Genomic DNA, 25,564 nt, shown 5'->3' on the forward strand with positions numbered 1-25,564 from the left:
CCGCGAGGTGAGCGAGTTGGCATCTGGGAGGCTGGGGCGCTGCACTTTGTCTCAGTGCAGAGAGTGCCTGCAGGCAGACCACGGGAAGTGTGGCCGGGACCCTGAGCTAAGCCTGCCCCCTCTCCCCCCCTTAGTTCAGCACCCCCTCCTCTGCCTTTCAGCCTCTCCGTCTCTCCTAACTGAAGGAGGCTCAAGGACTGTGGACTTGACTCTTCATTTCTTAGTCAAGAAGACCCAGGCAGCATGAACCTTCCTCCTTCCCACAGAGCAGAAGAGAAAAAGAAAAGAAAAACCTGGTCAAGCTAGTTTCTTTCCCCTTCAGAGTTGACTGAATGCATTTTATCTTCTGCCGCCTTTTCAACCGCCACACCTTCAGTCCATTCGGTGTGGGGATCCTTCAGGTGCCCTGTGAGTCCAGGGATTACTGCACTGTGTTGTAATTGTTCAATTTGTTGAAATTTCAAAGGGAGAGATCAGGGGTATCTCTCATGCTGCCATTACTCTTCAATGACTTTCAAATACTAGAAATATCTCCTTTGTGAAGTTAACCTGGGAGGGCGACTGTGTCCAACATCCTTATGAGGATGGGTCAGAGGCTCGGGCATCAGTAAGAAGGGAAAGGAGGCTGTAGTTTCAGGTGGCTGCAGTGTCACCTCTGAGGGACAAGATTAAGGAAATGAACCTTCTATGGGTCAGAATAGCTGAGGAAGTTCTGACAGAGAAGATCAGCTAGAAGAAACCTGCTCACTAGATTGCTGAGAACGTCTTTATTTTAAGAGAGTGTTAAAAAACAGATCGTGGGCCCTGGCCGGTTGGCTCGGCGGTGGAGCGTCGGCCTGGCGTGCGGGGGACCTGGGTTCGATTCCCGGCCAGGGCACATGGGAGAGGCGCCCACTTGCTTCTCCACTCCCCCTCCTTCCTCTCTGTCTCTCTCTTCCCCTCCCGCAGCTGAGGCTCCATTGGAGCGAAGATGGCCCGGGCACTGGGGATGGCTCCTTGGCCTCTGCCCCAGGCGCTAGAGTGGCTCTGGTCGCAACAGAGTGATGCCCCGGGGGGGGGGGGGGCAGAGCATCGCCCCCTGGTGGGCAGAGCGTCGCCCCTGGTGGGCGTGCCGGGTGGATCCCGGTCGGGCGCATGCGGGAGTCTGTCTGCCTGTCTCTCCCCGTTTCCAGCTTCAGAAAAAAGAAAAAACAAAAAAAAAAACAACAACAACAAAAAAACAGATCGTGGAGGGTACGTGTGGATGGACATTTTCAAAAATTACTAATTTTTGGACCATTTTCAGATAATTTCTTTATTCATGTTGTGTGTCTACAGTGTCACAGTAGGGCTCTCCACGGATGCGTATTAAAATTTTCAGACAGGCCTGACCTGTGGTGGCGCAGTAGATAAGGCATCGAACTGGAACGCTGAGGTCGCCAGTTGAAAACCCTGCACTTGTCTGGTCAAGGCACATATGGGAGTTGATGCTTCCTGCTCCTCCCCCATTTCTGTCTGTCTGTCTCTCTCTTCTTTAAAATGAATAAATAAATAAAAATAAAAATTTTTCAAAGAAATTAAGAGACAAAAAATCAATTGCTTTAAATTCTTTTCTATTATTGTGTATCTTTTACTTGCTATTGTTTTTATTAAAAATGAGTATCACCTGACCTAGTGGTGGCTCAGTGGATAGAGGGTTGGACTAGGACACAGAAGACCCAGGTGTCGGATCATAGATTTGACCCCATGGTCTCTTGCTTAAACACAAAGTTCTCTGGCTTGAAGCCCAAAGGTGCTGTCTTGCCCCAAGGTGTAAGCAAGGGGGTCACTAGATGTGCTGTAGTTCCCCCCACCCTCATCAGCTCACATATGGCAAAGCAATCAGTGAACAACTAAGGAGACGCAACTAAGAACGGATGTTTCTCATCTCTCTTTTTCTGATTGTCTGACTCCCTGTCTGTCTCTGTCACAAAAAAAGCATAAACTCTAGTATGTGCCTTAAATAGGAAAGTCCAGGATTTTGAACCGGCAACCTCAGTATTCCAGCTTGATGCTTTTTCCTCTGCACCACCACAGGTTGGGCTCTATGACTTACAAATTGTACCTAGTTCTCCTATTATCTTCTCCTACTATGTCTGTGTTTATAACATGTTAACATTATTTGAGCTATATATTCTTCTTGCTTAAGAAGTATTTTTTATCAGTTATAGAAACATTTATAGGTGTTTATGAAATTTCTTATGACTATGGGCCAGTGTTTTTTGTTTTTTTTTTAATTGTAGATTATTTTTGAAGTAAAATTCAAGGTCTACCCTTCACTGAATGTTTGCTTCACAGAGGAGTCACAGAGCAAACTAAGTTATATCTTGTTCTAAGATTATTATGTATTGTAAATTTGTGGTTGCTGTGCATCATATTCATTGAGAACAAGAAATTCCATTAATGGGCCCTGGCTGGTTGGCTCAGTGGTAGAGGGTTGGCCTGGCGTGTGGAAGTCCTGAGTTCGATTACTGGCCTGGGCACACAGGAGAAGTGCCCATCTGCTTCTCCACCCTTCTACCTCTCCTTCCTCTCTCTCTCTTCCTGTCCCACAGCCATGGCTCCACTGGAGCAAGGTTGGCCTGGGCGCTGAGGATGGCTCCATGGCCTCCACCTCGGGTGCTTAGAATGGCTCTGGTTACAGTGGAGCAACACCCCACATGGGCAGAGCATCACCCCCTGGTGGGCCTGCCTGGTGGATCCCAGTCAGGTGCATGTGGGAATTTGTCTGCCTGCCTCCCCGCTTCTCACTTCAGAAAAATACAAAAAAGAAAAATATTAAGTAAAAAAAAAAGAAAAATTAGCTCACAGTCATGTATGCATTTTCCCTTGTGTTTTCTCTGTGCTATTCAGGAGTGTGGCATGTGGACTTGAGACTTTGGTGTCACTGGTAAAATGAGAGCTTGTTAGAGGTGTGGAAACACAGGCCCCACCCCAGAACTCCTGAGTGAGAATCAGCATTTTTAGAAAACAGCAGTTCACTGTTGTCCATGTCAGAATTGAAGAAGTACTTACACTTCCAACTCGTTACTTTTACACAAGTGATCATGAGTGATACAAATACAGCACTGACAAATCCACGACTGTGTTGATGCCTTAATTCTATTGATAAATTTTAGCGATAGAGAGAGGGAAAAGCCAAAGACTTGCTATTTCACTTATTTATTAATTAACTGGTTGATACATTGTATGTGCCTTGACCAGGAATTGAACATGCCACATTGGAAATCAGGAGAATGGTCTATCCACCTGACCTACCAGGTCACGGTGATGCCTTAATTTTAAAATTCACCCTTTTGGAAAGTCAAGTCTGTGTAATGCGTTTATGGACATGTGTAATCCTAGTTCCTCTGTGTTAGGAAATAAGTTAAAAAATATTACTGTGTGAAAGATTAAGGAAACAAAAGATGACAAAATATTTTATGGAAAGATTATTGCTCTCTGACCAGGTAGTGGCACAGTAGTTAATTAAGGCACTGACCTGGGACACTGAGGATTCAGCTTCAAAGCTCTGAGGTCACTGACTTAGACCCAGGCTCTCTGGCTTGAGCATGGGGTTATAGACAGTACCCCCTGGATGCTGGCATGAGTCCAAAGGTTGCTGACTTGAGCAACGGGTCACTGGCTTGGCTAGAGCCACCTGGTCAAGGCACATATTAGAAAGCAGACAATGAACAACTAAAAGTCCCATAGCTTAAGTTGATGCTTCTCAACTCAATCTAGTTTGTGTGACCTTTCTCACACACACTCAGAAAATACATATATTTCTGGCTGAACATGATTTTACTGGATTATTTTGTGTTAGGACAAAACCATTTCTAACCCTGTTTTTATGTTGGATGCCATTATGAACTCAGACTGTGGACATCTGTTAATGTTTCTTTTCTTCCAGAAACTATTGACATACAGGGATGTGGCTGTAGATTTCTCTCAGGAGGAGTGGGAATGCCTGGACCCAGATCAGCGGAAACTGTACGTGGATGTGATGTTGGAGAACTACAGGAACCTGGTCTCCCTGGGTGAGGATGACTTCCTTCCTGAGTTTATTCTGTCCCTGCAGCTTTTGTTTCCTTCATTAGGGGGAACATAATGTGGAGCTTCTTCCGTGCAGGGTAATTTTATAGTTCTGCCATCCGGGAACAAATATGGGGGTTTGTAGGTATAGAAACAAGGGCTTATGATGCACATTGATTAGGTCTCAGTGTGTGAAAACTTACATGATTCTAGAATGTTTAAGATGTTTTCAGAAAATAGTATTTTGGAAAGTTATTTTCTAGAACATTGTAATATTGTACCATGTTTTCTCACAAGGGCACAAAGTAAATTAGAAATTCGTGCTGTGAAAGAAAGTGAGGTATCCTTGCACCCAGGTAGGTGGGATGAGGAAGCGGATGACACAGGTGGAGATCTAAAGGTCACGGAGGAAACCAGACCTTACAGTGTGGTTGGGAAGCTGCTGCAGTGGAAAGGGCTGTGAGAGGCCCAGGTGTATTCTGGTTGCTGTCATAGAGGGACAGCTCATCTCCAACACATTCTGTTTTTTGGCATCTTCTCAGGATTCTGGTTTAGCTTTAGTGACCTCCATCATTACATTAGCAGTGGGATCCAAGTCTTCCCCTTGGACTGAGAGCTGCCATGATGACTCCTCTTCCATGGATTTGGGCATCACAGAAAACATTTTCACGTTCCTGATGAATTACGTTGTTTTTTCTCATTTCTAGTGTTTTGTTTGTTCTTGTGACAGACACATAGATAGCGACAGAGAGACACGAAGGGAGAGGGAAAAGAATCATCAGTTCTTGGTTGTGGCACCTTATATGGTCATTTGTTGCTTTCTTTCATGTGCCTTGATTGGGGGGCTACCGTGAAGAGAGTAATCCCTTGCTCACGCCAGCGACCATGGGCTCATTCATGTCCATGAACTTCTGCTGAAGCTAGCAATCCCGTGCCCAAGCTGCAACCTTGGGGTATTAAACGTGGGTCCTCTCTGTCCCCATTTGACGTCTATTCACTATGCCACTGCCTGATCAGCCCAGATTTATCATTTCTAAACCTATGGATGTTTCCTACAAGACCATATAGAGTGTAGACTCAATGATTTCATCACAACACAAAGCATCTCCCCTATGTATGAAGATCTAATCCTGTTTCAATTCAAAATGTTCCTTTGCTTAGTATGAATTATTGTCATGAATTTCTGGTCTGGGCCCTAGCACTTTGTCTCAGTGGGAGAGCGTCAGCTTGGCATACACATGTCCTGGGATCGATTCCACTCAGGGTGTACAGGGTTAGTGACCATCTGCTTCTCTACTCTTCACCCTTCTCTCTCTTCTTTCTTTCACACTCTCTCTTTTTTCTTGAAGCCATATCTCGTTTGGTTCCAGTGTATTATCCCTGGGCACTGATGATGGCTGTGTGGTTTCTCTACCTCCAGCACTAAAAATAGCTCAGCTGGGACCTTGTCCCCAGATGGGTAAAACAACAGGCCCAGATGGGGTTTCATATGCATCAGATCAAGGTCCATGCATGAGTCTATCTTTCCTTCTTTAACTTGGAAATGAAGAAATAAATATTTCCAGTCTGTATTTTTTGTCTACATAAGAGTAATTTCATGTCTCTGTGTATCTCATAGAGTCCTTCAATACTTACTGTCATAGGTGACCTTAGTTTATTGCATAGCAGTTAGGAAAGTGTCCACTGTTATCTGCTTTCTCATCATCACTGTCATTCTGTAATTTTTTCTTGTGCAGTTCAGAGCTGCCTGGGATTGTGACTTTTTCTGTTTTCACTTATTGATGAAATTTTTGTCATATTTGTGCTTTTGGATTCACAAGCCCTGGTACAACATGCAGAATTGTTCTCCTTTGGTAAGAAGTGTGATACAGCATTATTGGGTACTTTATATTTAAGAACTGCTTTGTTCTTTAATTCAAGTTTATTTTAGGCAAAAGCAATGATGAAGTTTTTCATTTACTTTCTTAATATGTTTCCTTCTTGTGTGCTTAATCTGAAATGTTTAAAGACTAGAGTAGTCTGTCCATATTTCAGAACTTTGTAATGCTTTTTTTATTTAGAAATGAAGGTTATTTTTTAGGTGGATTACAGCCTACACACGTAAGTGTAGTTGAAATACAGCAAACGAGAAAAACTTTTTCATGTCATTTAAATATCTTCATTACAATTATACTTGATATTATTTTTGAATGACTTGAATGCATTGTCTAAGAATTTTTTCTGCTGTATAATGTCATGATGCAAACATTTTGCGGTTTGAGGGTACACTCAGTTATAAATTATAGTTAATATAGAAGGATTTTTGATCAGTGAAATGTTTATATAATTTTCAAAATTCTGCAGATTAATTTTCTGTTCTTCGTTTGCATTTTCTTTTTCACTCAGTATTAGTTTGATCTCCTTTCGGTTGTACATGATAGTGGTTAAATCTTTATGTACTTTATAAAAACTAGAAGTATTCCTCGTGACATTTCGAGGACGCAGCATAGTTAACACAGTATTATTTACTATAGTCCCCATGGTGCACTTTACATCCCATGACTGTTCTGTAACTACCAATGTGTTCTTCTGAAGTATTTCAAATTTTTGTCCCAGTCTTTCATCTCCTCTGGCAGCCATCACTCTGTTCACTGTACCTGTGAGTGTCTTTCTGGTTGTTTATTCATTTATATTGTTATTTAGATTACAAATATAACTGACATCATATGGTACATGTGTTTCTGTGCCAACCTTATTTCCCTTACAGTGGTCGGCAAACTTCACCTCGCGAGCCACATGCAGCTCTTTGGCCCCTTGAGTGTGGCTCTTCCACAAAATACGTTTTGGGCACGACCTTGATAAGGAATGTACCTACCTATATAGTTTAAGTTTAAAAAATTTGGCTCTCAAAAGAAATTTTAATCGTTGTACTGTTATTTGGCTCTGTTGACTAATGAGTTTGCTGACCACTTCCTTAACATAATACCTTCTGTGTGTCCATACTTATGCAAATGCTAAAGATTCATTCTTTTTTATCATCATTTTCTTTTTTCTTTTTTTTTTAGTGGCAGAGACAGAGTCAGAGAGAGGGACAGATAGGGACAGACAGGAAGGGAGAGAGATGAGAAACATCAATTTTTTGTTGCAGTTTCTTACTTGTTCCTGGATTGATTTCTCATATGTGCCTTGATTGGCAACTATAGCAGACTGAGTGACCCCTTGCTCGAGCCAGCAACCTTGGGCTCACGCTGGTGAGCCTTGCTCAAACCAGATGAGCCCACACTCAAGCTGGAGACCTCAGGGTCTCGAACCTGGGTTCTCCACATCCCAGTCCAACACTCTATCCACTGCACCACTGCTTGGTCAGCTGATTGTTTTATTTCTTAACATTTATTCACATTCTGGATATTTTTTCTTTATTTTACAATGACCCTGATCCTTTTTCCATTTTAAGATGACCTTCTCTCCTTTTTTACTGAGGGTGACAGGAAAAGGCTTCAACTCATATTTGAGTTATGTTAGTTAGTTGTTCAGTGTGTACTTCTTATATTTGCCTTGACTGAGGGTCTTCAGCTGAGGCAGTGATGCCTTGCTGAAGCTGGCAAGCTTACAATCAAGCTAGTAAGCATACAATTATGACGATCCCATGCTTCAACTGGTGACCTTGATATTATATCTCTTTTTCTGTCTTCTATTTTTGTGTGTGTGTGAGAGAGAGAGGGACAGTCAGAGAGTCTGAAGAAAAGCATGAACTCATAGTTGGAACATGTTAGTTGTTCATTGATTACTTTCTTATATGGGCCTTGATGGGGAGCTCCACCTAAGCCACTCACTCTTTACTCAAGCCAGTGACCTTGAGCTTCTGGCCAGTGACAATGTGGTCATATTTATGCCAGTGACATACTGGACATCGATATTTCTAAGCCAGTGGCCCCACTATTCATCTGGTGTGCCCACACTTTAGCCAGTAACCTTGGGGTTTTGGACCTGGTTCCTCAACATCTCAACTGCTACTCAATTAATTGTGCCACCACCTGGTCAGGCCTGGTGTCCTTGCTCTTAAACTTTGGAGTCTGCACTCAAGGCAAATGTCATGCTCAGGACAGAGACCTCAGGGATTGAGACCTGGTACTTCAGTGTCCTAGGTTGAAAATTTATTTACTGGACCACTAAGCATGCTGTTTCTGTTTTTGATATCTGTCCTCAGTACTGCAGTCTGTGCTTGAACAGTTACTCACTTTTTAAAAAACGGCCTTTACAGTACATTCACCATGTACTGCCTTTCTCTTTGCACTCTGTCTTGCAAAACAGAATGATCTTTCAGGAAGCAGTGAAGCAACCAGTTCAGTGAACATACATTACTGTCATTTCTGTTTCATAAGAAGAAAGTGGTAATTGAAAATGTTCTTTTCCTATTGCCCGTGTGTGCTTCAGTGTTTCCACAGATATTGTCAGTAATAAATGTAAGTTTTTATTCCTCTCTGTTGTGACTCTTTTCATTTTTACCTTTCTTGGTTTTGCCTTGAATTCTTAACCTGCCTTTGGCGTACTTAAAATGTAATTTTGTCAATACTTGCTGGTATATCCATTTACCTTGTGTCATAATTGTCATGTTTTGTATCTTTCATCTACGTCATCTGAAGACAACCAGACCTTGTTACAAAAGCCAGGAATCGAAGATTTCTTCTCTAAAACAATACTGGTAAGATATGGAAGGTGTGGTTTTGATCATGTGAACCTAATGAAAGCCTCAGCAATTTCAGAAGAGTGCTGAGAATAAAGGATATTAATGTGGACAGAACTAACCTGCCACAATTGTTTTTTTGTTATTATTTATATATTAAAAGAGAAATGGGAGGAGAGAGGGAGACACTGACAGAAAAATTGATATTTTCCTTTATGTGGCTTGACCAGAGACTGAGCCTGAGACCTCTGCATACTGGGATGACAGTGAAACCAATGGAGGGTATTGACCACGTTGGGACCATTATTATTATTATTATTATTATTATTGGTATTTTTCCAAAGTGAGAAGTGGGGAGAGGGAGAAAGACAGACTGCTGCATGTGCCCAACCAGGAATCACCCAGCATGCCTACCAGGGCCTTATGCTTGGCTCCTCTCGGGCATTCCTCCACTGTAATCAGAGTCATTCTAGCGCCTGAGGCAGAGGCCATGGAGCCATCCTTAGAACCCGGGCCAACTTTGCTCCAGTGGAGCCTTGTCTGCAGGAGGGAAAGAGAGCGATAGAGAGAAAGGATAGGGGGAAGGTTGGAGAAGCAGATGGTCCCTTCTCCTCTGTGCCCTGGCCAAGAATCAACCTGGGACTTCCACATGCTTGGCCGATGCTCTATGGTTGAGCAAACCCGCCAGGGCCATTATTATTATTAATTATTTAAGTGTTTATTCCACTCTGGCCTGTTAAGCTTTCAGTTCGTTAGAAGCGTCATACTGAAACAAGGTTGTGGATGTAATCGCTTCTAGGGGCACAAGGGAGAAGCTGCCAATGAATGGACAGCAGGGTTGGGCAACAAATGAATGCTTCCCTTCTTGTTTCTCTTTCTCTCCCTTCATCTCTCTGACTCTCTGAATATAAAAAACCCCTCAGTTCTGCCTGGATAGGTCAGTTACAGTTAGTTGATAAGTTGCCTTGGAGCATGGACACTGCTGTAGTGATTCCACAGTGGGGGCTCATACAAGGGGAAATCAATGTCTCTTTCTCCCTGCCTTTTGCAAAAAAACCCAACAAAGCTTATTTCATTGATTATATCAAAGAAAGGAACAGAAAAAGGTGGAGAGACAGGAACATACATATGTTTCTATATGTACCCTGGCTGGGAATCGAACCAGTAACCTCTGTGCTTCGGGATGATGCTTCAACCAATTGACCTATCTGTTTATGACAGGACTATTATTTCTGGTTAAGACTTTGTTGTCAATAGTTCAAAATATTCCACATTAGTGAAGCTCCCTCTTTAAGTCAGCTACATTCCCTGTCAGTTAGTTTATAAAAGGGCAGATTGGCTCCAGCCAGTTTCCTCCGTGGTAGAGTGGCCAAGAATATGGATGTCCCAGGTTTTATTCTGGGTCAGGACTTAAAAGAAAACCAACCATCTCCTTCTTTACCCATCCCCCTCTTGCTTCTCTTTCTCTCTCTTCCAATCTCACAGCCATCGCTGTATTGCTTTAGTGAGTTGTCCTTGAGCACTGAGAATGGCTATGTGGTCTATTCTCCAGGCACTAAAATAATGACTCCATTGCTGATCAATGGAACATTTCCATGGGCAGAACATTGTCCCTTGCAGGTCAGTTCTGGTCAGGGTACATGTGGGACTGTCTCTCTGACTCCTATACTCCCACTAAAAAAAATAATAATTAAAAACTGATGATAAAAAGCTATTCTTTACTACTACATACTTTTGGAAAGGAAATCAGGAAAAGCTATGAACTTATCTAATCTTTAGAGAAAATAATCATTGGATTTGTTTTTCATTTCAATGTCTATAATATTCATTAATTTTGGAGAAAATTTTGTACAGCCAACATGGTTTAATAGGTATCACAGAGTAGATATTTGAGAATAAGTGTACATATTAAATGAAATTATACCTTTCACTAAAAGCATACCTATCTTTGATGATTACCAGAGTACACATAATGAAGACAGATGTTACCATTGCAATGAACATTGGAAAAGCTTTCAAAAAGAATCAATTCATAATCAAAATGAGAAAACTTTATTTCCAGAGAACCATTATGAACAAGGAAGAGTGTCTGACCAGATGTTGCATTCTAATAATCATCAGGTTCTTCATATTCTGGAGAAGACAAATGAACAAACTAAATGTGTTGAATCTTTCAAGCAATCTTCAAACAATAATGACAATGAGAATATTCATACTAAAAATGAAGCTTACAATTATAATTCATGTAAGAGTGCTTTCAGTTTAATTTCCCATGTAAATACACTTAAAAAAGTCCATACTGAAGAAACACTTTATAAATGTAAAGAACGTGATAAAACACTTAATTGGAATGCATATCTTACTTTATATGAGAGATATATTGACGCCGAAGTGAGAATTTACAAATGCAGAGAATGTGGAAAAGCCTTTAACCATTCCTCTGCTCTTACTAGACATGAAAGAAATCATTCAGGAGAGAAACCAGACAAACATAGAGAATGTGGCATAGCATTTTGCCACTCCTCAGCTGCTACTGAACATCAGAAAATTCATACTGGAGAGAAATCTCATAAATGTTTAGAATGTGGCAAAACCTTTATAAAAACATTACAACTTATTGTACATCAAAGAAGTCACACAGAAGAGATACTATACAATTGTGGAGAATGTGGCAAAACCTTTAAGGATTCCTCAGCTCTTACTGTGCATCAAAGAATTCACACAGGAGAGAAACCATACAAATGTAGAGAATGTGGCAAAGCCTTTACCCGTTCCTCAGTTCTTACTAGACATCAAAGAACTCACACAGGAGAGAAACCTTACAAATGTAGAGATTGTGGCAAAGCCTTTGTACGATCCTCAGCTCTTACTGACCATCAGAAAATTCATACTGGAGAGAGGTCTCACCATTGTTTAGAATGTGGCAAAACCTTTATTCGTAAATCAAACCTTATTCAACATCAAAGAATTCACACAGGAGAGAGACCATACAATTGCATACAATGTGGAAAAGCATTTAATGATACCTCTACTCTTACTGTACATCAGAGAATTCATACAGGAGTAAAACCATACAAATGTAGACAATGTGGAAAAGCCTTTAGCCGTTCCTCAGTTCTTACTAGACATCAAAGAATTCACACAGGAGAGAAACCATACAAATGTAAAGTACGTAGCAAAGCTTTTAGCCAATCCTCAACTCTAACTGTGCATCAAAGAAGTCACACAGAAGAGAAACCATACAAATGTGAAGAATGTGGCAAAGCCTTTATACGATACTCAACTCTTACTGACCATCAGACAATTCACACTGGAGAGAGGTCTCACAAATGTTTGGAATGTGGCAAAACCTTTATCCGGAAATCACACCTTACTGTACATCAAAGAATTCACACGGGAGAAAAACCATACAATTGCAGACAGTGTGGAAAAGCATTTAATGATAACTCTACTCTTACTGTACATCAAAGAATTCACACAGGACTGAAACCATACAAATGTAGACAATGTGGCAAAGCCTTTAGCCAATCCTCAGCTCTTACTGTACATCAAAGAACTCACACAGGAGAGAAACCATACAAATGTACAAAATGTAGGAAAGCCTTTAGCCGCTCATCAGCTTTTATTAAACATCAAAGAATGCACACAGGAGAGAAACCATACAAATGTACAGAATGTGACAAAGCCTTTAGTGATTTCTCAGCTCTTAGTATGCATCAAAGAAATCACACAGGAGAAAAACCACACAAATGTAGAGAATGTGGTAAAGCCTTTAATTATTTCTCTGATCTTACTAGACATCAAAGAATTCACACAGGAGAGAAACCATACAAATGTACAGTATGTAGCAAAGCTTTTAGCCAATCCTCAACTCTAACTATGCATCAAAGAAGTCACACAGTAGAGAAACCATACAAATGTGGAGAATGTGGCAAAGCCTTTATACGATCCTCAACTCTTATTGAGCATCAGACAATTCATACTGGAGAGAAATCTCATAAATGTTTAGAATGTGGCAAAACCTTTATCCAGAAATTACACCTTACTGTACATCAAAGAATTCACACAGGAGAAAAGCCACACAAATGTAGAGAATGTGGCAAAGCCTTTAATTATTTCTCTGATCTTACTATACATCAAAGAACTCACACAGGAGAGAAACCATACAAATGTAGAGAATGTGGCAAAGCCTTTAGCCGTTCTTCAGTTCTTACTAGACATCAAAGAACTCACACAGGAGAGAAACCGTACAAATGTAAAGTATGTAGCAAAGCCTTTAGCCAATCCTCAACTCTTACTGACCATCAGAAAATTCATACCGGAGAGAGGTCTCACCAATGTTTAGAATGTGGCAAAACCTTTATTCGTAAATCAAACCTTACTCAACATCAAAAAATTCACAGAGGAGAGAGACTATACAATTGCATACAATGAGGAAAAGCATTTAATGATACCTCTACTCTTAGTGTACATCAAAGAATTCATACAGGAGTAAAACCATACAAATGTAGACAGTGTGGCAAAGCCTTAAGCCAATTCTTTGCTCTTACAGTGCATCAAAGAACTCACACAGGAGAGAAACTATACAAATATAGAGAATGCAGCAAAACCTTCTGCTGCTCATAAATGTTTAGAATGTGGCAAAACTTTAACCCAGAAATTACACATTAAAGAAGTCACACAGGAGAGAAACTATACAAAATGCAGACAATGTGGCAATGCCTTTTGAAATTCATCAGCTCTTAATAACTGTCAGAAAATTTATACTGGAGAGAGGTCTTCGACAAATAAGTTTGTAAAATCTGTATTTTCTGGTTTTGATCACTTATTGTTAAAAATGGCACTGGTCATGTGAATGGCCGTCACCCAGGTGATACCGCTGATTTCCTTCATGCTTGGGAAGGGGCTTGGTTATGCTAATTTGTGCTAGAGGAAGGACTGTCTCACCAAAAACTTTTAAAAGGAGGATCTAAGAGGCCCTTTTAGAGGAGACCACGTTGTTGCAGGGCAGACTGGTCGCTTGGAGGTTGGAGAGATGGAGGCCTGCTGATGGGGATTAGGAGGGAGGGGCTTTGTAAGCTCCACTGAACTGGTGATGGCCTTCATTTCTAGGAAAACTTAGATGTGTCGGTAGCTTTATGAGCACTGAATGAGTGACTTTTGTTTTCCATGTGCTGCTTTTTACTCGTCAGCTAAGTACAAGGCTAGAAATAAAGAAAATGGCCCACCAGTTCTTTGTTCCGTTGTTTCATTACAATCTATCTGAATCTAATGTGAACCTGCACGTCCTGGTGGTGGCTGTGATGCCCACAACTACTGGACTTACAGGTCTCATAAATGTTTAGAATGTGGCAAAGCCTTTAGGTGAAAGTCACAGTTAATTGTACATCAGAGGATTCACATTGGAAAGAAAATCATACAAATGTAGAAAATTGTGAAGCCTTTTGAAGATCACCAAATCTTACTCAGCATCAAAGAATGCATAGTGGTGAGAAGACACATAAATGTGAAGAATGTGACAAAGCCGTTAGGTTTTTCTTCAACCTTACTGAACATTGGAAACTTCATATTGGTGAGAAGCCCTTTTTTATTTTATTATTATTATTATTTGGTATTTTTCTGAAGTAAGACACAGGGAGACAGAGAGACAGACTCCATGTGTGCCCAACCAGGATTCACCTGGCATGCCCAATAGGGCTTCATCCTCTGCCCATCCTGGGTATTGCTCCTTTGCAACTGAAGCCATTCTAGCCCCTGAGGTGGAGGCTATAGATATATCCTCAGCACCTGGGCCAACTTTGCCCCAATGAAGCGTTGGCTGCAGAGAGAAAGGAGAGCAGAAAGGGTGGAGAAGCAGATGGGCGCTTCTCCTGTACCCTGGCTGGGAATCAAACCCAGAACTTCCACACACTGGGCCAGTGCTCAACTGCTGAGCCAACCAGCCATGGTTGGCAAGCCCTTTAAATGTAGAGAACGTGGGAAAGCCATTGTCCATTTCTCAGTTGTTAATTAACACCAGAGACTTCGTATTGGAGAGAAGCTCTATCATTGTGAATCTGGCACAGTCTTTCATTCACTCATGCATTTCTTTCTTTGCTTTCTATGTGTGACCTGTCTGCAGATTAAACTTGTCACCTAGTTGTTTCAGGACGACACCGGTAACAAAATGAGATAACTAGCCAGAGCCAATCTTGAAATCTTTCAGAATCTAAATATTTGTATCTATTTTAGAATGAGAAAAGAGAAAGATACATGTCCAAATTTTGCACCAATTAACTAAATACAGTAATACTTTGGTTTTCATTGACTTCAGTTATTCTTGGTTTACGTTTTTGTCGATTTCTTCAGTGTAAATTTGTCTTGATATTGTTGATGTGCCCACATGACCTTGCTGCTAATTTTGCGAAAATAGGGTGAGCTACGCTTTCTCCTGCTGAATGTGGCATCGTTTCTTTTTTGAGTCACCTTGCGTGTATAGTATACAGTTCCATTGCTTTCCAGTGTTTTCTGTGCTTTATTGATTGTGAGTGCTAATACTACAATTACATGTATGTGATTACTGTGTACAGTAATTGGATTTAAATTGATTTATATGGAAATAATTTCCTTGGGTTTTGTCTCATTTGGATTTAGTTGATTTTCAGATGGAATATCTATGAAAACCAAAGTATCCCTGTAGTTTTTTCTCTCGTAAATATATTTCTTTCACTCATACATTTTAAAAGCGACAAAACTTCCCATAAACAAAATGAATTCTTAGCATTCACTGAAAATTGGCCTTTCCCCAATTGTTTTGAGTTTGATAAAGTGTTCTAGCTGCCTCAGATTTCTTTGCTGTGAACATGAGTGTTAGATTTAAGGTGGCTCCTTTAGATCCAGAGCTCCTTAAAGTTCAAATTCCCATCACCCATCTTCCCACTAGGGCTCAAAACAAAACATTCTCATCCTCCACTTTGAAGTTGGAGTTATTTTGCTTGATATTCTCTGATTGACATTGTGACCTTCATTTTAAAATGTAGCAAAAAGTTTACCTTTGCAGAAATGTCACAAAAAGCTTGTATTGAGGAGGGGCCTGACCATTACACAAGTTTAATTCACTATAGTTGTTTGTAAAAGCCTAGCCACAGGCTTAGAGATGCTAGGTCTCAGCTGTTTCTGGGACATTCCTGACATCTTGGAAGCCTTCAAAATTTTCCCAGGACACCAAAGAGGACCACTTTCATTAACCTGTACTACCTCACAATGAACTTGTGTTTCTGCAATAGAATTTCCCTGTTGCTCATTGTCAAGTCAGTGACCAGACCACAAACCATGATATGCTCATTTGAGCACATCAGGCGCAGGCAACCCCATTCCAGCAAGTGTCAGCTGTAACCCCTATATCTAATGCTGCCCCCCACACCTTGGGTCTGACTCCCTTTGCTAGTCTCAGCCTGTTTGCTTCCAGGCACTTTTAAAATAAACTTTTTTGAAACATTCTAGCCTCGAGGTTTTGGTTCATCTTGTGGTTTCTGCTTTTCATCAAGTGTATATACTGAATGTCTTTTATGCCACCATGTCTGGCTGAAATAAAACACAGTACCGTATGAAAGTTTCTTTTTTGTGACAGAGAGGGATAGATAAAAAGGGAAAGATGAGTAGCATAAATTCTTTGTTGTGGCACCTTAGTTGTTTGATTGCTTTCTCATATGTACCTTAGCCAGGGGGCTACAGCAGGCCGAGTGACCCTTTGCTCAACCCAGAGTCCTTGGGCTCAACCTGGTGAGCCATGCTTAAATCAGATGAACCCGCGCTCAAGGCGGCTTGTGGTTTCAAAGCTGGGTCCTCCAGGTCCCAGTCCAACACTGTATCCACTGCACCACCGCCTGGTCAGCCCTACACAGTACTGTATGATCTCCATTATCTGCATTATACAGATCCCCAAATCTATTACCAATCTTATATAGATAAGATAGTTTTTAAAAGATATTTAGGAACCAACACATGAAATGATTTGACAAAAGCATTCCATTGAACTTTCAGTTCTGTCAGAAACAACCACAGACATTAAAACTATTACAAATAATGTAAGCATATAATCATGTTATAAATCTGTCAGAAACGATTTTTTGTTTTCACAACTGGAGAGAATCTCTTTAGTATGAAACCCAACCTTTGCAATGAATATAGAAATGTATTGATCCATATTTTCCAGGTTTTATTTATTTTAGAGGATAGAGACAGAGAATGGAAGGAGAAGCAGGAAACATCTAGTCCAATATGTGCCTTGAGCAGGCAAGCTCAGGGTTTCAAACTAGCTTCCATTCCATAGTGTTACCAGGTCAATGCTCTATCTACTGCATCACCACAGATCAGGCCAGTTCCTCATTAATAACCAAACATCACAGTTATACTAGTTAGAGAAACACTACAAATATAAATATAATCAGTTTGGAAGGACTTTCAGCAGAAAATCTTGTCACACAGTATCTGGAATACCTGCTGGGGAAAATAATATATAATGAATGAGGTGATGTATTTATTCTAGATTCCTATACATTACTAAAAATTTAAGCATCATCCAAAGAAAATCTTCAGTTTAAATGAGATTTGAATATAAACAAAATTTTATTTATTATGTTTAGAAAGAGACAGAAATCCATTTGATGTTCCATTTAATTATATATTCGGTGGTTGATTCTTGTAAGCTCTGACCCGGGTTCAAACCCACAACCTTGCCATATTGGAAGGATGCTCTAATCCACTGAGCAACTTGATCAGGGGTATCCTAAGAAAAATCTTACAAAAAATGTGTGTTGTTGTCTAACATTCCATCGTTGGGGCATTATCAATATGTTTCTCCGTGTTTTTATTGATTGATATCAAAGCGAGGCGGGGATGGTGACAGATAGAAAACATGGATTTCTGTTCCCCTCAATTCTACATTCATAGCTTGCTTCCTAAATGTGCCTTCTCAGGAATTAGTGCAACCTTCTTGTATCAGGATGACACTCGAACCAACTGAGCTTTGGGGAAAAAAATCTTACAAATTTTATAAGTAATGACATTTAAGCCTTACTATAAATATTTCCTTAGTCAAATTCAACCACCAAGAAAATAATCAGTGCGGAACAGAGGAGGAATGGCCAGTACTTAACCGGTTTTGGCCCCTCCCATTTTACTGCTGTCTCCACTCCTGATTTGTCAGTATTAAGCCCCGCCCCCGCTTGAAGCCCTCAGCCACCGGTTTGAACCTCCGGGAGTTAGAAGCAATGCACATGTGCAGGTTGTTACTGATCCGAATGTGGCTGTACGAAGATCACGTGGGGGAAGAGAGTCTTCCCGGTGTAAACCTGACCCTCCCTCCCCGCCCTCATTCCGCTACACAGGAGCCTGAGGGTCGCTGCGGACCTCGAGAGGTCGGATCCCAAGCCCCCAGCGGTGAGTGCGGAGTCCCGGTGAGAGGCTCAGAGCCTGCCCGCTTCGCTGCCAGGTGGGGGCTCAGCGTTGGTTTCCCGGGAAACTCTGAGGCTGCCCCACCCTTGTCCCCCCAGCCGTTGGGCATGGAGCACCTTCTGCTGTGGGGTTTCCTGCCTCTGTACGAAATGGGCAGCACCCCTCTGAGACCCCCACCCCATTTAATAAGAGGCCCAGGCCAGGGAAGAGCACACTTTCCATGGGGTGGGGATTCGGGACGAGAACGCGGGTCCCCAGAAGAGCTTTTACTGAACCCTCAACTCTTACTAAATATCAAAGAAATCACATAGGAGACAAATTGTACAATTTAGACAATGTGGCAAAGCCTTTAGCCTTTTCTCAAGACTTACTAACCATCAGAGAATTCATAATGAATAGAGGTCTTATAAATGTTTAGAGTGTGGTTAAACCTTTATCCAGAACTTGTCTTACCGTGCATCTAAGAATTCATATGGGAGAGAAACTATACAAATGGAGAGTCTGTGGCAAAGATTTTAGAATGTCATCTTACCTTACTAATAATCAGAGAATTGATACTGGAGATAAGCTTTACAAATAAAGAGAATGTGGCAAAGCCTTTGACCAGTCCTGAAAGCTTACTCTTCACCAAAGAGTTCAAACTGAATGGAAACCTTACATTTGTAGTGAGTTTAAGATATTATTTGCTTGGTTATTAAACATTAGACAATTCATTCTCAAGAGAAGGCTTATGAATATGGAGGTGTGCAAAACCTTAAATAGCTGGCCTCACCTTCCTTAACAAGAGAATACATATGTAAATACATAGCAAATGTAAAATCCATGATGAAGTTTTTTATCTGTGCTCAAAACTTGCTCAACATTGCAAATTTCATGATAGAGTCAAACTGTAAAGTGTCAGAGATTTGGCATAACAACTAAGCTTTCTTCAAGTCTTACTGAGCATCAGACAAGTAAACCTTCAAATGTAATTTATGTTCCAAAGTTTGTCCTTATCTATATCCTACTCAACATCTGCTTATACTGGATAGAAGAGGAGACATAAAGAACATGGGAAAGCTTTACACAGTATGGTAACCTTACTCAACACCCTGTGAGAAACAGAATTTCTCCCCTCAGGGCTTTCACCATGTATCACCCTTAGATAAGTTATCTGCATAACTTACCAAACCCTCACTCTTTTGGCTTATTTTTAACAATCTAAATTTAGTCTGAAAATCACGAGGAGTCTGCAGATGGATCCAATTAAAGGCTCTGGGTCCTGCTACGCTCTTTTGGCATTCTGTCATGGCCTCCGTTAGGAACTACAGTAATGCTGGCTTTTCCCTCCAGACATGTGAGTTAAAACGTCTGTTTCTGTCTCCTTTGTGATCTCCTGTGTAGCTGCTGCTCACCCTCCAATATTACTGGGCTCTGCTTCACGAGTTTCACTAATTGAAAAAACTCTAGTCTATTATTAGGAAGCTCTTTTAACTTCTGGCCTTATATATATTATTTCACATGTCAGTTTCCTTATCAAGCCCACTTAAACAAATTTACATGGTTGGATACACAAAAACACAATGTTCATTAGTAATGTGAAGACATAATGTAGAAATAAAAGGACAGAAATAAAAATTGTGCACATCTTCACTAGAATAGGGAACTTATGCATTAATATATAATTTTTAAAAGCTGATAAGTTACTAGCCACATAGGCATCTTTCAGAATTTTAATGTGAATGACTTTTTGTATTTTTTTTACTTTTTTTCTTAAAATTCATAAATCTTTGCCTGACCTGGAGGTGGCGAAGTGGATAAAGCGTTAGACTAGGATGCAGAAAACCCAGGTTTGAGACCCCAAAGTCACCAGGTTTAGTGTGGGCTCATCTGGTTTGAGCAAGGCCCACCAGCCCAAGGTCGCTGGCTTGAGCAAGGGGTCACTTGGTCTGCTATAGCCCCCCAGTCAAGTCACATGTGAGAATGCAATCAATGAACTGGGATGCCGCAGTAAAGAATTGATGCTTCTCATCTCTCCCTGTCTGTCCCTCTCTCTGACATTGTCTCACAAAAATTAATATTTGTTATAGCAAGTTACAATGCAGTTATTCTTTTCACTTATTTTGTTTAATATAAAGCCTACTATAGTACTTCCTTGTTTCACTGGTCATTAAATGTTGAGTATATGAACTGCTCAGATTTTAAGAATGGTTTCTGGCCTGGCCTGTGGTGGCGCAGTGGATAAAGCGTCGACCTGGAACACTGAGGTCGCCGGTTCAAAACCCTGGGGTTGCCTGGTCAAGGCACATATGGGAGTTGATGCTTCCTGCTCCTCCCCCCCCCCTTCTCTCTCTCTCCCTCTCTAAATAAATAAATAAATAAATAAATAAATAAGAAAAAGAAGAAAAAAAGAATGGTTTCTGCAGAATGTAGTGGCATTCAGAAATCACCTGTAAAATGCAAGTAATTTCAGAGCTCACAGAAAGTTTCATTTTGTTTAGTATATTCCATTTTTCCATTGGAGAATAACACTAGTACATCAATGTTTTTAAATTATTCTGTTTTGGTAACCAATGTCCTCCAAGTATGGAGGAAAATATACATGTGTGGAAATTAGAACTCAATTGAACATGAAAAAAAAAAAAGGGTCACAAAAAATGGTTGCAGGACAGACTGACATCTACTCAGGGTGGGATAAGATTTTCTGCTGCAGTTTCCCCTGAATCCAGGAAGAAAGGTCTGAAGACAGGTTTCCCTGAAGCCAGGGAGGATGTGACTACTCCATTGCCAGCTTAAGTTCATTATTTCAGAATGTGGTGACCTTTCTTTTTCCCTAGAAGTCATGCATGAAAGACTCTTGTGTAAAAACGTCCAGCCCAAATTTTTCCAAATTGTAGGTACCGTTCTTGAATCTCCAGAGAACTCTTCCTAGTTGATGCACACGGTGTGAAGCTTCCCATTGTGGTAATGTGTCCCTTTTTCCTAGTCTTTTAACTAGCTATTATTATACAATCCAGGTTGTTTCTTTATTTGGTGATGTTGTGTAGCTTATTGCATATTGATTTTTTTTTATATTCTACTTTAGGTTTCATACATTAAAAACCATTTTAATTTTGACTTTTTTTTTTTTTTTTTGCAAGAGAGACAGGGAGAGGATCAGATTGGGGCAGACAGGAAGGGAGAAAGATGAAAAGCATCAATTCTTTCTTGTGGCACCTTAGTTGCCCATTGATTGCTTTCTCATGTTCCTTGACCCGGGGGGATGCAGTTGGCCAGTGACTCCTTATTGAAGCCAGCAACCTTTGGGGTCAAACCAGTGACCATGGGAACATGTCGATGATTCCACGTGCAAACTGGTGAGCCTGCAATCACGCCAACAATTTTGGGGTTTCAACCTGAGTCCTCTGCATCCCAGGTTGATGCTCTAGCAACTGCACCAGCGCCTGGTCAGGCTACTTGTCTCTTGATTGAAATATTTTTCTCCAACAAGGCAAGAATTAAGATTTTATTGCCCCACCAGTGGTAGTAGTATTTTCAGCTGAAGGGCAAAAGTACTGTTACATGACTCAGTAAAACAATGGGAGGGCATGGTGCTAAGAGAATGTTCAGATAAGTGATGAGGGGGTGACTCACTGGCAGGATGTTCGAGGGCCTGAGGGTTGGAAGAAGTAAGATATTACTGGGATTGCTCAGGTGGAGTTACGGGATCTGCCTGGCACAGGGTCACACAAAATTCAACCCATCTAGTGGAGGATTTTGGTAAGGAGCGCTGTACCCAGACCCAACTTTACTCTGAGGGGAAAAAATATTGTAACTCTAGAAACAATGCACTGAATACAAGATCTACAAGGGACTCAAAGGTCAGAAAGAAAAGGTGATTTTTTTCTTTAACAGAAAAAGGGTCAACAGGGCTAGAAAACTTAACCAAAAATCCCAAAACATCCACTAACCCAAAGATATAAAGAACTAGCTGAGGGCTACCAAAGGTGAGGGGTTTGTGAAGTGGAACAAAAAACTAAAATATTATAGGATTTTAAAAATATTAAATTGGAAAATGAAAATTTGAAACGCAATAGTATGATCACTGTTGGAAGTGATATGGGTAAAGCATCTGAGGTCATTATGGCTGGAAAGTTAAAACTCTAGACACTGTGGACAAAAAGGGGCCACACCGTGAACATGACAAACTCAGAAGAGGCCCGCATGGTGGCCTTGCAAACTCAGAGACCTGAAGTAACCACACAGGATGGTCTGATACTAAAACTAAAAGCACTTCATGGTGAGTAGTCCTGTCCTAGAACAGTATTTGCTAACAAAGGTGCATACTTACCTTAATTGAGTTTGTCTCTTGACTTTTGCATCTACAGTAATATATTGGCTAACATACCTTTGTAATGGAAGAGTAATCTTTTCCTACGCCTTCCAGGCACAACCACCCCACCAAAGCAAACACCAAGGAACCCATTTATTGTTATCATATAAATTGTTAACTGTCACTTATCCTATCTGTGTCTGTGTAAAAGAATTCTGAGTCTATACTTTTTATCCTATCCCAAAGATTTTTTTACTTTGCTTTCTCCCACCTCTCTAATCTACCAGCTGGTTTCTGGGTAGACGAATATCCCCCTGCTCACAGAAACATAACGTCAGGTGAAACTGTGTGAGAAGTAAAGCCTACATCCCCGTGTCAGGAGAGAGAGCTGAGCACCCCTTTGGGAGAAGTGAAGTGTGTGGCATAGACACCCCCCCCCCCCAAAGCTTGTGATTCCTCCACCACTTGGATCTTTGTCTCTGATGGAACCTTGGTGTCTCAACCATGGAAGGGAGGGGAGGTCACCTTTTACACACGCCAAAGCAGCAGTCACATTAATCAGTTTTCAGGAGCATGAGTTGCACTCCCTCTTTCCCTGCTCCAATTTGCTCTCCACATCAGTTTTTCCAGCTCCATTTCAGAATCAGCCTGTTGCCTGACCAGTCGCTAGAAATAGCTTGGTTGTGAGAAGCCACAGCTGGGCAGATCATCAGCCCCAGACAGGGGTTGCTGGGTGGATCACAGTTGGAGCTTATGGTGGAGTCTGTCTCTATCTCTGCTCCTCTTATTTATTTTTAATTTACTTTAAAAATGTTTTTTTCATTGTTAATTTTTAGAGATAAGAGAGAAGGGAGAAGCAGGAAATATCAACTTCTAGTAACCGCTTCATGTATGTACCCTGAGCAAGCCAGCCCAGGGTTTCTTCCAATAACCTCGGCATTCCAGGTCGATGCTATATGCACTGCGCCTCCATAGGTCAGGTTTCTCACTTATTTTCTAAAAATTTTCTTTGTTTTTTTAAAGCTAAGTCTCTTTTAATTTCTTTTATTTATTCATTCATTCCAATTTTTTTTTAGCGAAAGGAGAGACAGAGAAAGAGAGAGAGAGAAGGAGGGAGGAGCATGAAGCATCAACTCCCATATGTGCCTTGACCAGGCAAGCCCAGGGTTTTGAACTGGTGACCTCAGCATTTCCAGGTTGACACTTTATCCACTGCAACACCACAGGTCAGGCCTAAAAATTTTCTTTATTAGAGAACAAAATGAGGGTTGGAGCAGAAAGCATCAACTCATTAGTTGCTTTTTATATGTGCCTTGACACAGAAAGCCCAAGGCTAATTGACATCAGCATTTCAGGTTTATACTTTATCCACTCTGCCACTACAGGTCAGGCCCCTCCTCTACCTCAGAAAAAATAAAGCACAAACTTGACATGCTTCAACCTAGAATTTTAAAATACTCCCTGCCTAATTAGATGGCAGTACAGTGAATAGAGCACTGGCCTCGGATACAGAGGACCCAGGTTCAAGACCCTGAGCTCACCAGGCTGTGAGATTATACACATGACCTCATGGTAGCTGGCTTGAACTTAAACGTTGCTGGTTTGAAGCCCAAGGTCACTGGCTCAGATAGAGCTCCTGATAAAACCACATAAAAGAAAGTAACCAGCCTTACTAGGCGGTGGCACAGTTGAGAGCGTCGTACTGGGGTGTGGAGGATCCAGATTCAAAACCATGAGGTCACCAGCTTAAGTGCGGGCTCATCTGGTTTGAGCAAGGCTCACCAGCTTAAGTCCCAGCTTGCTGGCTTGAGCAAGGGATTACTCAGTCTGCTGTAGCCCTTCGGTCAAGGCACATATGAGGAAGCAATCAATGAACAAGTTAAGATATCGCAATGAACAATTGATGCTTCTCATCTCTCCCTTCCTGGCTCTTCATATCTGTCCCTACTTCTGTTTCTCTGTCTCTGTCACACACAAAGAATGTGAATATAAATATGAAGAAATACATAGATTGTAAAAAGTACAAAACCATAGCATTTGCAGAAGCATGGCCACACATAAAAGGTATTGTGCTAAGTGCAATAAGTCACACAAAAAAAGACATCTACCATTTCATGTCAATTATATGTGTAATCTAAAGAACAATATACATGAATAATAAACCAAACACAGACTCAAAAAAGTAATTCAGACTTTGTAAAGTACATGAAGGTCTAACCACTATATGGCATAGCTGAAACTATAAATATTTCAAAATAATATTGAATGAAAGAAAATGCAAAAGAATAGAAAATTTATCCCTAGAATGCTGATTACATAAAAGTTCAACTGATAAACAATCATTCTTTATAACCAAAATTTTTAAACGAGTGGACCCTGAAACAGCAAACATTTTGCATCATGACATTATACAGAAGAAATATTTCTTAGACAATGTATTCAAATTATTCAACAATAACTATAAAGTACAATTTTAAAGACACTTAAATAACCCAATGGCTTTTTTCTAGTTTAATATATTTCAGCTAATGCTACAAAACATATAGGCTATAATCCTCCTCGCAGAATAAAAGCAAAACTCTTTATTTCTAAATAAAGAAACCATTAGAAAGCTACAAGATATGGAAAGACTATTCTTTAAACATTTCACATTAAGCTTTGCACAGTGGCAGTATCATAGCAAATGAGGTTTATTCGAGGAACGATTATTGCTAATTGAAAACATTTCTTAAGCATTTCAGATTAAGTACACCATGTAAAGGTACATGCTGAGAAAACAAATGAAAAACCTCATTAGTTTCTCCTGAAGTAAACTTGAATTAAAAAGCAAAGTCATTTCCTAATTATGAAGTGCCTAATAATGCTGTATTCCTATTCTTACCAAAGAAAAATCCTGCTTATTGTAATCAGCACTTATGATTCTCAAAGCACAAATATGACAAAGACCTAATTAAAAACTGAAAACACAAAAGACATAGACCTGAGTAGCTCTCAGATATGTAAGAGAAAGGCAGAATGACAGTGATGATGAAAACAGGTAATAGTGGACACTTTCCTACCTGCTGGGACATACTCTAAGGTCACCTATGTAAGTGACTTACTGAAAAACTATGAGATACATTGAGTCATGAAATTAATGTGGT

General features: G+C 40.6%; 2 protein-coding genes and 1 non-coding gene across 3 annotated transcripts in view; all 3 read left to right on the forward strand.

Moving 5' to 3' along the window:
* Positions 1-13,678, forward strand: part of LOC136399326 (zinc finger protein 420-like) — a 28,976-nt gene extending 15,298 nt beyond the window's left edge. The window contains exons 3-5 of the mRNA XM_066374373.1: positions 3,911-4,037; positions 8,655-8,713; positions 10,658-13,678. Coding sequence (XP_066230470.1) covers positions 3,911-4,037; positions 8,655-8,713; positions 10,658-13,129 — 2,658 coding nt within the window. The 3' untranslated portion in view covers positions 13,130-13,678. The remainder of the gene's footprint in view (positions 1-3,910; positions 4,038-8,654; positions 8,714-10,657) is intronic.
* Positions 1-16,157, forward strand: part of LOC136399334 (zinc finger protein 91-like) — a 944,498-nt gene extending 928,341 nt beyond the window's left edge. The window contains exon 6 of the transcript XR_010750139.1: positions 13,672-16,157. The gene's annotated coding sequence lies outside the window, so the exon portion shown is untranslated. The remainder of the gene's footprint in view (positions 1-13,671) is intronic.
* Positions 16,158-25,075: 8,918 nt separating this feature from the next.
* On the forward strand, positions 25,076-25,220 carry LOC136401834 (U4 spliceosomal RNA). The gene has a single exon (XR_010750770.1). It is a non-coding gene; the product is annotated as a U4 spliceosomal RNA (small nuclear RNA).
* The last annotated feature ends 344 nt before the right edge of the window (positions 25,221-25,564 follow it).

This window comes from Saccopteryx leptura, chromosome 3 (assembly GCF_036850995.1).
Source record: "Saccopteryx leptura isolate mSacLep1 chromosome 3, mSacLep1_pri_phased_curated, whole genome shotgun sequence".
Taxonomy (NCBI): domain Eukaryota; kingdom Metazoa; phylum Chordata; class Mammalia; order Chiroptera; family Emballonuridae; genus Saccopteryx; species Saccopteryx leptura.